This window comes from Ahaetulla prasina, chromosome 10, assembly GCF_028640845.1.
Source record: "Ahaetulla prasina isolate Xishuangbanna chromosome 10, ASM2864084v1, whole genome shotgun sequence".
Lineage (NCBI taxonomy): Eukaryota > Metazoa > Chordata > Lepidosauria > Squamata > Colubridae > Ahaetulla > Ahaetulla prasina.
Window position 1 is genome coordinate 30,553,408 of NC_080548.1, and position 13,264 is coordinate 30,566,671.

General features: G+C 45.1%; 1 protein-coding gene across 1 annotated transcript; it reads right to left on the reverse strand.

Moving 5' to 3' along the window:
* Positions 1-1,302: 1,302 nt before the first annotated feature.
* On the reverse strand, positions 1,303-12,650 carry DMAC2 (distal membrane arm assembly component 2). Its single transcript, XM_058196363.1, has 6 exons — positions 12,573-12,650; positions 8,800-8,987; positions 7,991-8,071; positions 6,140-6,282; positions 3,670-3,832; positions 1,303-2,950 (listed from the first exon to the last, which is right to left on the reverse strand). Exons 1-6 carry the CDS (start codon positions 12,588-12,590, stop codon positions 2,764-2,766), a joined length of 780 nt encoding a protein of 259 aa, XP_058052346.1. The 5' UTR covers positions 12,591-12,650; the 3' UTR covers positions 1,303-2,763.
* Between the last annotated feature and the right edge of the window lie 614 nt (positions 12,651-13,264).

Consider the following 13,264-nt stretch of genomic DNA (forward strand, 5'->3'; position numbering starts at 1 on the left):
GTTAACAACCGGTTCTCCCAAATAGGTGCGAACCGGCTGAATCCCATTGCGAACCGGCTGAATCCCATTACTATCACTATCTCCTGGTGATTGATCCAAAATTATCCAACTAGCTTTTCTACCTAAAGCGGCCACTAGAACAGGGGTCTCCAACCTTGTCAACTTTAAAACTTGTGGACTTCAACTCCCAGAATCCCTCAGTCCACAAGTCTTAAGGTTGACACGGTTGTAGACCCCTGTACTAGAACTCGCCGTCTCCTGGTGTTTGACCCAAAGTCACCCAGCCAATTTTCAAGCCAAAGACGGGACTAGAAACAGCGACTAGAAACAGTGACTTAGGACCGTTTTTCACACTTATGACCATTACAGCATGCCCCATGGTCATGGGATCAAAATTCAGCAGCTCGGCAACTGACTCATATTTATGACGATTGCAATGTTCCTGGGGTCACGTGATCCCCTTTTGCAATTTTCTGACAAGCCAAGTCAAGGGGACGCCAGGTTCACTTAATAATTGTGTGACTAACTGAACAACTCCAGTGATTCACTTTTTTTTTTTTTTTTGCATTTATATCCCGCCCTTCTCCGAAGACTCAGGGCGGCTTACACTATGTTAGCAATAATCTTCATTCTATTTGTATATTTATATACAAAGACAACTTATTGCCCACCCCAACAATCTGGGTCCTCATTTTACCTACCTTATAAAGGATGGAAGGCTGAGTCAACCTTGGGCCTGGTGGGACTTGAACCTGCAGTAATTGCAGGCAGCTACTGTTAATAGAATAGAATAGAATAGAATTTTATTGGCCAAGTGTGATTGGACACACAAGAAATTTGTCTTGGTACATACGCTCTCAGTGTACATAAAAGAAAAGACCGCATTAGCAGTCTGAGCCACAGAGGCTTAACGACAGTAGCAAGCAAGGTTGTAAAACGGGGCCCAAATCACTTAACAACCGTCTCACTTAGCAACAGACGTTTTGGGCCACGATTTTGGTCGTAAGCCGAGGACTACCTGTATCACTCTTCCTGAGGAAACACAAAAGCAGCTCTTCTAATGAAGAAATCCCCCCCCCCAAATGAACGAAACCAAGAATGGCAACGAAGAGCTGCTTAGAGATGAATTTCAGAAGGTGCCCAGAACAGTCAGTTCACACGCTCCCGAGGAAACCAAGGTGTGACGGAAAAGTTCCATTTTTAGTGGCTCGCCTTATTTCCCTGGCAAAACTTCACATATAACACATCTTTTTTAAAAAAAAAAGAAAAAAGAAAAATGAAAAGAACACCCACACAAACCTGTCAGCTGTCAAATCGCAGGAGGCCTGCTAAGTATTTTTAATAAGAGAAAGAAAGAGAGAGAGAGAGAAAGAGAGAGAAAGGAAGGAAGGAAGGAAGGAACAAACAAAGGGAGGGAGGGAGAGAGGGAAGAAGGGAAAGGAGGAAGGACAGGGAAGAGGGAGGAAGAAAGGAGAATAAGGAAGAAGAGAAGAATGAAGGAAGGAAGGGATGGATGGATGGATGGAAATGGAAATAGGAGGGAGGGAGGAAGGGAAAGGAGAAAGGTAGGTAGGGGAAGGAAGGAAGAAATTAGGAGGAAGAAAAGAAGGAAGGAAGGAAGGAGAACAAGAATGGGCAGCAAGGAAGGAAGGTCACAAATCAAAGTCTGTTTGGGATGGAGATGGAAATAGGAGGGAGGGAAGGAGGGAGGGAGAAGGAAGAAAGGAAAGGAGGAAGGAAGGAAGGAAGGAGGAAGAGAAGGAAGGAAGGAAGGGATGGAGATGGAAACAGGAGGGAGGGAAGGAGGGAGGGAGGAGAGGGAAGAAAGGAAAGGAGGAAGGAAGGAAGAAAGAAAGGAGGAAGAGAAGAAGGAAGGAAGGGATGGAGATGGAAATAGGAGGGAGGGCGGGAGGAGAGGGAAGAAAGGAAAGGAGGAAAGAAGGAAGGAAGAAATTAGAAGGAAGAGAAGAAGGAAGGAAGGGACGGAGATGGAAATAGGAGGGAGGGAGGAAGGAAAGAAGGAACCGAGGTCTCACAAGGCATCTGGCAGTCTAAGGCAAGGCGTGTGCCAGAGAAGCCATGTGCTCATTACACAATTTAACCACCTACAATTTTAACACCTCTATTTCAGAACCAAAGGAGGCGTTAAAAAGGACTGTGACCTGGGCAGGCGGGAGGAGATGCAGGTAGGTTAAAAATAAGGGATGAGGACACTTGGCTCTTCCTCTAGAATGGGGGAGAAGAGAGCGCACAGCTCAAAAGGGAGAGATCTATAACAACCACACAAATCCAAAAGTGACGATCCACCGTCTTCGAGGACATTTTTCTCGTCTCTTGTCTCTCTAGCTATTCGATGTCCGAAACTCAATTCAGCCCATTTGGTAATAAGATACTTTGGGAATCGTTCAACATTTTCATTTTTTTTTTTTTGGGGAAAAGTGATCTATTCAAGTCACCGCTTTCAAAAAGTGGGAAAGGAGACTCTTCAGTGTTAACTCGCCACCTAAATAGGGGAGACCCTATTTATTATCCAGCTGCCATTTAAAAAAATAATGAACTAATTAGCGTCTTTTAGAATTTCCTTCACATGGTGCCGACAACGTCAGTTGTTCCGACTTCGACTCGTACAATCCACACAACGAGCTTGGCCAACAAGCGTCGGCTTTAAAAACAACGGTGTCGGGGTGTGTGTGTGTCTATCAAAGGCGTGCGGGGCAGGGACACTAAAGTTTAAAGAATTGTTTCGGTTTTGTCCATTCTGGTTCAAGTGGAGATCTGGCTGGGCGTCGGGAAAATCCGCTCTTTTTCTCGTTCGGTGGGAGAGTCCGCGTCCTCCTGGCCGTCCATCCCGACAATGTAACACTGGGGCAGCATTTCTTCCAGCAGAATCCGAATTAACAGGGGATGAGAAACAGAAGGGAGGTTGGACACATCCAAGCGTTCCAAATTCCTGCAAGGGAATGAATTAAGACGGGTTTTCCCAGTTGCTTCCATGGACCTCTGAAAAAATAAGCCTGACGTTTCCTTATTTACTGTATTTTGTTTCGGAGTATAAAATGCTCCCGACTATAAGAGGCACGTACATTTTGGGGGGAGGAAAACAAGAAAAAAAAAATTTCTGCCTCTGCCTCCCAGCAATTTGCCTCCTTGCAGCAAACAGCAAGGTGAGCAGAGGCAGCAATAGGCAATGGCAATCTCTGCAGCCTGAAACAGCTGATGGTCGGGAGGCTGCTCCAACCAACAATCAGCTGCTTGTGCTAATCAGGCTGTGCTGAAGCTGAAACAGGCTGTTTGCTGCATGGAGGCAAATTGTTGGGAGAAAAAAGAAAAAACTGCGGATTTTTTTCTTCGGCTGAAGAAAAAATGCTTTTAAAAGTAAAAAAAACAACAACTTATGATTGCGCAGCTCAGCTGGGCGGAGAAGGGGGGGGCAGGGATTTTTGCTACCGCTTCTCTGAACCACCCGCCACCATCGCTACCGGATCAGGTGATCCGGTCCAAACTGGGAGCATTTCACCCCTGATCTCAGGTGCTTGGCGTTCCCTGGAAAAATTCCAGGTCTGCTTTTCTTCCTCTCTCTTTTCCCAGCCCTGGAGTGAAGTAGCCACCAGCCTCCCCCCCACCGACAACCCCCCTCATGGAGACCCGCTGTTACACAGCCACGCTTACTCGAAGTGGTGGAGACATGGCAGTCCTCCTTCCGTGATCTGAGGACAGCCGGCCAAAGACAAAGTTTGCAGGGTGTCCCCGAAGGGGTGTAGCCGGTTCAGGCACCAGTCATCGACGAGGGGACATCTGCTCAAGTCCAGATGCTTCAGACCTTTGAGGTTCACTGTGGGGAAGATCCAGGAGATGGAAGGAGATTGGAAACAGGCACTGAGTCAAACGCAAAACTACACCTGAAAGTCTGGGAAACACCTGGGATAGTTTGCGTTAAAAAAAAGAAGAAAATATCCTGCCGTAATTTTTTTCTGCTGGGAATTATTACGGAGTGTACAGTAATTGAGACTAAATTGATTTTAAATCTAATAACAGCGGCAAGATTACTGATAGGACAGTATTGGAAGAAAAAAGAAGTACCCACAATAGAAGAATGGATATTGAAAGTTGCCAACTTGGCTGAGATGGCGAAAATCTCAGCCTTTTTGAAAGATAATACGCAAGAAAGATACTTAAAGGAATGGAAAAAATGGATTGACTATATTTAGAATAGAATAGAATAGAATAGAATTTTATTGGCCAAGTGTGATTGGACACACAAGGAATTTGTCTTGGTGCATATGCTCTCAGTGTACATAAAAGAAAAGATACGTTCATCAAGGTACAACATTTGCAACACAATTGATGGTCAATATATCAATATACCGTATATACTGTATAAGCTTTTCAGCGTTTTGTGCTGAAAACGGGATTGCCAGCAACAAGTTACAGTCATACAGTCATAAGTGGAAGGAGATGGGTGATGGGAACTATGAGATGATTAATAGTAGTGCAGATTCAGTAAATAGTTTGACAGTGTTGAGGGAATTATTTGTTTAGCAGAGTGATGGCCTTCGGAAAAAACTGTTCTTGTATCTAGTTGTTCTGGTGTGCAGTGCTCTATAGCGTCGTTTTGAGGGTAGGAGTTGAAACAGTTTATATCCAGGATGCGAGGGGTCTGTAAATATTTTCACAGTATTATATTCAAAGTAGATATCAGACTAAGAGTTATCAGACTGCCTTTGAATAATTAGGATGTATTATTTCTGATTGTTTTGGGGGAAGTTAGGAACTGATGAGAATTGTAGGAGTATAATTGAGTTGGGAGGAAAAATTTTTTTAGCATATGTTTGTTTTATTTTTAACTATACCTTGTGTTTGTTCCGGGAAGTCGGGGGCGGGGGTTTGTGAAGGGAGGGGGAGGGGGGGAAATTTGTAAAACTTTTTCAATTAAAAAAAAAAAGATGATGATGATACAGGGCAAAGGTTGCAAACGGCCCTATAACTCACAGAGGGCAGAAGAATTAGAGGTAATTAAAGTTTACGGTGTTTGTGCTACACCACCCATCCAGTGTGGGTAGTGGCTCTGGTGCCAGACTGGGAGTGGAGAGACACACACCTCCAAGTCTTAACTACTACCCCCGCCCACCCCTGCCATGAAAGTTGAGCAAGTGATGTCTGAGCTGCTGTTCTTACCGTCGCACACCTCGGGGCCGTGGTAAAGAATGGGAATCTGCTATGTAAGCACCCCCCCCCTCCCGTAAAGAAGAGCAGGGTATAAAATCAATTAATCCAAGGAGAAGGAGGGGGGAGGGGGAGAGAGACAGAATGGGGGAGAAGGAAGAGAGAGAGGAGGAAGGGGAGGGAGAACAGGGGGAGGAAGAGGAGGGGAGGAAAAGGAACAGGGGGAGGAGGGGAGGGGAGGAGAAGGGAATGGAGGAGGAGGAGGAGGAGGAAGGGGATGGGGAAGAAGAGGGAAGAGGGGAAATGGGGAAGAGGAGGAGGAGGAGGAGGGAGAACAGGGGAGGAGGGGAGGGGAAGAGGAGGAAGGGAAATATTATATTTATTTATTATATCTTTATTATATAGTATATATATTATATATTATATAATATATTTTATATAGTATATATATTATATACCTTTATTATATCAAATATAATATAGCTAATGCATATTCTTTACTTATATATATATATATTTTCTTCATGATATCTTTTTTTACTTATGACAATGTTTGTGTATACTGTTGTGACAAAATGAAATAAAATAAAATAAAAAAGAAATAAGGGAAGGAGGAAGAGGAGGAATGGGGAGGGGACCAGGGGAGAAGAGGAGGGGGCAATATGAGAAGGAGGAGGAAGAGGAAGGAGAGGGGAGGAGGAAGAATGGGAAGAGGAGGGAGAAGGGAAGGAGGAGGAGAGGAGGAATGGGGAGGGGAGGAGGGGCAATATGAGAAGGAGGAGGAAGAGGAGGAAGAGGAGGAGGAAGAGTGGGAAGAGGGGAGGAGGAGGAGGAGGAAGGGGAGGAATGGGGGACGGGGTCAAGAGGGAGCAAGAGGGGAGGAGGGGGAAGAGGCGGAGGGGGAGGGGCAGGGGGCAAGGGGTTACTGCCACCCAAACTTTCCTAGGCCCCAAACGGAGGGAGGCCGATTTCTCACCGAAGTTTTCCAGGCCGACGTAACTGAGGAAGGAGCCGCTGAGATCAATGGCTTCCAAGGGTTTCCCGCTATAATCTAGAAAATTGATGCTTTCTTCCTTTCTTGGATTTTTCACGCGATACCAATCCATTTGGTCCTGGAAACTAGAGCAAAATAAATCGGGTTTTTTGTGAGGGTGGGAATAATAATAAAAATAAAAATCTCCCGATCTCAACACACACGTCCTCGACTCCCGGCCCCAATTGAGCCCCAAATTTCTGTCCTTAAGTGGGACATTTGCTAAGTGAGTTTTGCCTTCCTTGTCCCAAAATTTGATTGCGTGAGCGGGGGATGGGTGGGGGTAGGAAAACCGTTCACAGGTCCCTTTTTTCAATGCCGTTTTAACTCTGAACGGTCACTAAATGAACTGTTGTAAGCCGAGGACGACAAATTGCAACTCTCCAGACATTTTGGGCTGCTGGGATACGAAACCCACAAGGTTCTGAAGGAGCCACTGAGGAGGCCACATATTCATGGCTGCCAGCTGCATTTCACATTTCTGGCGGGGAAAGGAAGACACTAAGCAGAGCAAAGATACAAAATACGGACAGCTGTTTTATTAATTTACAGGTAGTCCTCGCTTTACAAACGGTTCTCTTGGTGGCCGTTCAAAGTCACAACAGCACTGAAAAAAAAGTTGACTTACGACTATTTTTCAGAGTTACGATCTTTGTAGCATCCCCACGATCACGTGATCAAAATTCAGACGCTTGGCTACTGACTCATCCTTATGACGGTCGCCGTGTCCCGAGGAGGGTCACGTGATCCGCTTTTGCGACCAAAGTCAACGGGGGAAACCAGATGGGTTTTAAGGAATCAGCCTAAACTTAAATATTTCTTTTTAAATTATTTTAGTGTTTGTAAAAATTGTTTTAATATGGCTGTAAACCGCCCTGAGTCTTTCGGGAGAAGGGCGGTATAGAAATATAAACAAACAAATAAATAAATAAATAAATTCACTTAACAACCGTGTTACTAACTTATCAGCCGCAATGATTCGCTTAACAGCGGCGGCAAGGCAGGCCGTAAAATGGGGCAAAAGGTCACTTAACAAAGGTCTCTCTTAAGGGCAGAAAATGTTGGGCTCAATTTGTGGTCATAATTCGAGGACTACCTGTATATTTATATGCAGCCTGCACTGTTTTTACAATCTTCTCTGCTGCGAAAGAGTTGACGTCAGAGGATAATTAGAACTGCAGAAAAAATAATTGCTACCAACCTGCCTTCCACTGAGGACCTGTATACTGCACGAATCAAGAAGAGGGCCGTGAAAATATTTGCAGATCCCTCACATCCAGGACATAAACTGTTTCAACTCGTACCCTCAAAACGACGCTATAGAGCACTGCACACCAGAACAACTAGACACAAGAACAGTTTTTTCCCCGAAGGCCATCACTCTGCTAAACAAATAATTCCCTCAACACTGTCAGACTATTTACTGAATCTGCACTACTATTAATCATCTCATAGTTCCCATCGCTAATCTCTTTCCACTTATGACTGTATGACTATAACTTGTTGCTGGCAATCCTTATGATTTATATTGATATATTGACCATCAATTGTGTTGTAAATGTTGTACTTTGATGAACGTATCTTTTCTTTTATGTACACTGAGAGCATATGCACCAAGACAAATTCCTTGTGTGTCCAATCACACTTGGCCAATAAATAAATTCTATTCTATTCTATTCTAATTTTAAGACCACGACTATTGTGGTCAAGTGTGAACCCAGGTGCCTGGGAGGGAGGGAAAGGATACAGCCCTTCCACAATGCAGCGGTGGATAAAAACAGGCGTTGGACATACCGAATGGCTCCTTGCAGCTTCAGGACAAAGACGGCTGCTCCAATATCGCTGCCATAATTCTGGTGTAGTTTAGCAGCATACCTGTGGGTGGAAAAGATATTAAAAAAACCACCTTGAGAAACTCTTGTCGGTTATGGAAGATTTCCATATGGCATGTGTTGGAGTTTAGTTCCCAGAATTCCCAAGCCAATACACTTGGAGAGGCGTGGACTACAGTTCCCAGAGTTCCCCAGCCAGCATGCTTAAAAAAAATGCCTGGACTTCAATTCCCAGAGTTCCCCAGCCAGCAAGCTTGAAGATGCCTGGACTTTAATTCCCAGAATTCCCCAGTCAGCATGCTTAAAAAATGCCTGGACTTCAATTCCCAGAATTCCCCAGTCAGCATGCTTAAAAAATGCCTGGACTTCAATTCCCAGAATTCCCCAGTCAGCATGCTTACAGATGCAAGAACTTCAATTCCCAGAGTCCCCCAGTTAGCATGCTTAAAGATGCCTAGACTTCAATTCCCAGAATTCCCCAGTTAGCATGCTTAAAGATGCAAGGACTTCAATTCCCAGAGTCCCCTAGTCAGCATGCTTACAGATGCAAGAACTTCAATTCCCAGAGTCCCCCAGTTAGCATGCTTAAAGATGCCTAGACTTCAATTCCCAGAATTCCCCAGTCAGCATGCTTACAGATGCAAGGACTTCAATTCCCAGAGTTCCCCAGCCAGCATGCTGGAACCTAATCCATCTCTGTCCAATGGAAGAATCCACTACTACAGCAAGAATTATAGGGAGATTCTTAGAGTCCCCCCAGGTACAACTTACTTGTTTTCTTTTTCCATTTTCCATCTCTTTAACTTCCAGCCGATTTCGACGAAGGTTTCAATGTCGTAGAAGCGGCTGGACAGGTACTGAAATATCCCACCTTTCTGGGGGTTTGAAGAAAGACGCTCGGAAGTGCTGCTAAACTGACAGCTGTCATATAAGGAGGTCAAACGTTTGCTTTGCCGGAGCTGGAGGGAGAACGAAGCAGAAGCAATATTTTCTACCAAATATCTACCAATATTTTCTGGTTTCTTGAGCTAAGAAGTGGCAGGAAAAGCTAGTTCAGTTTTCTTAAGTCACACCTCCTGCAGGTCGCTAACTTCGCTACAGGTAGTCCTCGACTTAGGACCGCAGTTGGGATCACAATTTCCACTGCTAAGCAAGGCAGCTCTTTGGTGGGTTGTGTGTCTGATCTGACAACCATTCTTGTCTCTTGTCGTGTTCCACTCCTCCGCTGACGGCCGGGTCAGGGAAATCCGAATCAGGCGTGCCTCTGCAGCTCTGCCAAAGTCCTAGCAAAGTCCTCAGGGCAGGCAGGAGACCAGAAAGTGACTTCAGCAAGATATGTTTAGACTTTGCCTGACTCAGAGAATGCCAGAAAGCAGATCCTTTATATAGGCCATGGGGTGTGGCTCCATGACTCAGCACTTATCCAGGCCTGCCCCTCCCTTCCTTCTGTTGCCTCCGCCTATCAATTCTTCTGAAGCGAGGGTCACTCCAGTCTGCAGCTGTTGGTAATTGACCTTCCTCAGGCTCACATGCTGTGGAGGAGGGGGCGGGGTCTAGTTGCTCCGTTTGCCTGGGCATGGAGCCAGGGCTGGGGCCGGGAGGTGCTTCCTCCTCCTCAGCCTGTCTGGGCATGGAGCCAGGGCTGGGGCCAGGAGGCATACTAGGACATTCCTCCGTGTTCGGAAGCAGATAAGAAGGCCCCGGCTGTGGTGAGATCGGACGAGATGCAACACCTCTGTGGTTAAACGTATTGCTGCCATTGAATGAATCACGTAGTCGCTAAGTGAATCTGGCTTTCCCTCTCATTGGCTTTGCTGGTTGGAAGCCAGCTGGGAAGGTTGCAAATGGGGATCATATGATCCCAGGAGAGAGGAACTGTCGTGAGTACATGCCAGTTGTCAAGCAAGGTCAATGGGGGAAGCCAGATTCACTTAAGGACGGTATGATTTGCTTAAAGGAGGTGCGATTTGCTTAACAACCACAGCAAAAATAGTTGCACCGATAAAGGAGAATACGTGCAGCTCAGGGTTGAAATGAGAGATCCTTGGCACTCTCTGAGCTGGCAGACGGTTCATTACCCAACTAGGTAACATCATCAGTGCTATAAGGGAGTGGGATTTCCTCTCATTTTATCATCAAGGTACCATCAAGAACACTCCCATCAATATGGGATCAACAGGGATGCTAGATACAAAATGAGAGCAAACTTCACTCCCTACTAGCACTGATGATGTTACCTAGTTGGGTTATGAGACGTCTGAAAGTTCAGAAAGCACCAAGGAGGATCCCTCAGAAATAGTTGTAAAATTGGGCACAGTCACGTATGAGACACACAGTTGAACGGTGCAGTGGCTTAGAGGTGGAGCTCTCGCCTCACAATCAGGAGGCTGTGAGTTCAATCCTAGGTAGAGGCAGATATTTTTCTCTCTCTCTGGGCACAAGGAGAATATAACTGCTGAACAAAACTCCGCACTGGCGACAGGAAAGGCATCCGGCCAGTAAACACTCAGCTCCATCCAGTTGGCCAGACTCCGCCCCAATGCAAGGGATTGTGGGGTCGTTAAAAGGAGATGATAATGTATGCGATTCACTTAACAAGGGCATTATTTGGGATGGAAGTTCCAGTCACAATTGTGGTGGAAAGTCAAGGATTATCTGTGTCCTGCAACAGGAGGGTTTTGTGGTTGTGGAAAACATATAAGAGGACAAAGGATACAACACAGCCCAACTACAAACCCGACCCCACCCTCCATGGTTTCAGGCATAGGTTGCCCTTGGCTTTGACACTGAATTTTCCTCGAATTAACAGCACCACCAGCTGGTCAGCAATTTTAACTACACAGCAAGTCAACGTCTATGGAGATTCTCAGTCATCCAGGTCATGATTGTCCCAAAAGTGCTTTTTCCAAAGGCAACTGGACTTTCTTGGTTTTTTTTCCCTTAAAGACGTTTCGCTTCTCATCTAAGAAGCTTCAGAGCCGAAGAAGCTTCTTGGATGAGAAAGCGAAACATCTTCAAGGAAAAAAACAAGGAAGTCCAGTTGCCTTTGGAAAAAGCACTTTTGGTAAACAGCAAGTATTCTTGGAGCTTCACAAATCACTAATTTCTAGTCCCTCCACAGGCACAAAAAAACAGCTGGGGGAAGTTTGAGCCCCTCACCAGGAGACAGTGAGTTCTGGTCCCATTTTAGGTGTGAAAGACGGCTGGGTGACTTTGGGCCAATGACCAGGAGATGGTGAGTTCTAGTCCCACCTTGAGCATGAAAACCAACCGGGTGACTTTGGGCCAATCACCAGGAGACGGTGAGTCCCCACTTAGGTGTGAAAAACGGCTGGGTGATTTTGGGCCAGTCCTCCTCTCTCAGCACAACTCACCCCACAGGGTTGTTGTTGTGGATAAAACAAGTGGAGGAAGGTGTGTTGGATATGTCTGCCACCTTGATTTGTTTGTTTGTTTGTTGTTTGTTATTGAGGATCCAAATAAATAAAATCTATAAGAAAGTATGTTTTTCTTTTAACTAAAATTATTTTTTTAGGTATGTGAGAACTTGCCGTTTCAACAACCATACAATAGGAAGCTTATTCTGAAAGACCTCAAATATACCTGCAACTTTGAAGAAAGATACTAAGCTAGGTGGGAAAAAGTCAGGTAGCCCATAAATTTGTAGAAGTTATCTAGAATCAATGTTCAAACTTCACGTGCAATCAATGACTTTTATTTATTTACTTACCAATGTATCACATATGCATGATTTGTTTCTGTACCCTATAAAAAACTGTACCCCTTTAAAAAATCCATGTTTTGCTTTGCCTGAATTACTTGATTCCTCAACTTACAACAGTCCATTTAGTGACTGTTCGAATTTACAACGCAACACTGAGAAAAAGCGAGTTATGACCATTTTTCACACTTATGACCACTGTGGCCTCCTCCTGGTCATGCGATCCAAATTCAAGATCCTTGGCAACCGACTCATATTTATGGCGGTTGCCGGGTCCCCGGGGTCACGTGATGCCCTTTTGCGGACATTCCGACAAAGCAAAGTCAATGGGGAAGCCGATTCACTTAAAGACCATGCAACTAACCTAACAACTGCAGCGATTCACTTCACAACTGTGGCAAGAAAGAAATTCACTTAATAACGGTCTAACTTAGCAACAGAAATTTGGGGGCTCCACTGTGGTCGTAAATCGAGGACCATCTGTATTTTCAGGAGGCAAACTTCTTTTGCAAAGATAAAAGTGTTTTTTTTCTCTCTCTCCCAAATGCAGGGAATAGACGTGCAGCTCCACCCACACTCGGGATGCCTGAATTTTGAAGCAACCCACATACCCAGATAAATAAATAAAGGCAAAATAAATATCTAATAATGCAAAATATCTCTGGACAAGGAGGGAGGGGACCTAAAGGAGAGGTTGACACCGCTGCGAGTCCTTTTGCTTCATTGCCCTTCATCCAAAACCGAAGTACCGAGTTCCAATTCGGTCTATTTGTGCTGAAATCGGTTTGCCACGAAAAGCAAAATCCCACTATAACCTACCTACCAGCATGGGGGCCGCCATCTTGAACCGGGTCACGTGACCCCCGCCGTCTCAAGACGGCCGAAAGGACCTTCCCGGGACCGGCTAAGACTGCGCATGTGTATATCTCCGAGCATGCTCAGTAGTGAGAAGCGAAACTCCTCCCGCCCTTTCCTTGCCCTTACGTGGCATTAGCGCCTCTTGCGGCGCAACGTTTGAATTGTTGGAATATTTGCATTCAAATAGCCTTGAAAAGCAAAAGATAGTCCTTGATGATTTTTTTTTTAAAAAAGATGCAATGATCAATTAATTGCTTCGCCTTATCACCTAAGAGCAACAATTAAAAGAAATGTACAGTTCCTTCTAGTTACACGACATGGTTTATCATCATCAAATATACTGGTCAGGGTTGAAGTCTGGGAATATTCTGGAGTACGAAGATTGATGGAGGTTATTTTCCATGGAAGAAAAACATTCTGCATATAGTCAGAGGCACTGTTTCCTTTGGGTAATTGCCCAAGCTACTGGCTCTCCCCAATCCCCTGGGAAAGTCATCGTCGTGTGACCCAGGGACACCGAAATCATCTTAAATATATGCTGGTTGCCAAGCACCCAAATCTTGATCAGGGGACCATGCGGATTCTGTGACAGTCATATAAGCAAGGACCAGTCGTAAATCATGTTTTTTCAGTGCTGTTGTAACTTCAGACGGTCGC

What these genes read in the sequence shown, in the direction of transcription:
- DMAC2 (XM_058196363.1), bottom strand. An exon ending in AAAATGGAAAAAGAAAACAA is followed by an intron (nt 8,072 to 8,799) that starts GTAAGTTGTACC and finishes TTCCACCCACAG; the next exon opens with GTATGCTGCTAAACTACACC. An exon ending in CCATGTCTCCACCACTTCGA is followed by an intron (nt 2,951 to 3,669) that starts GTAAGCGTGGCT and finishes ATTCCCTTGCAG; the next exon opens with GAATTTGGAACGCTTGGATG.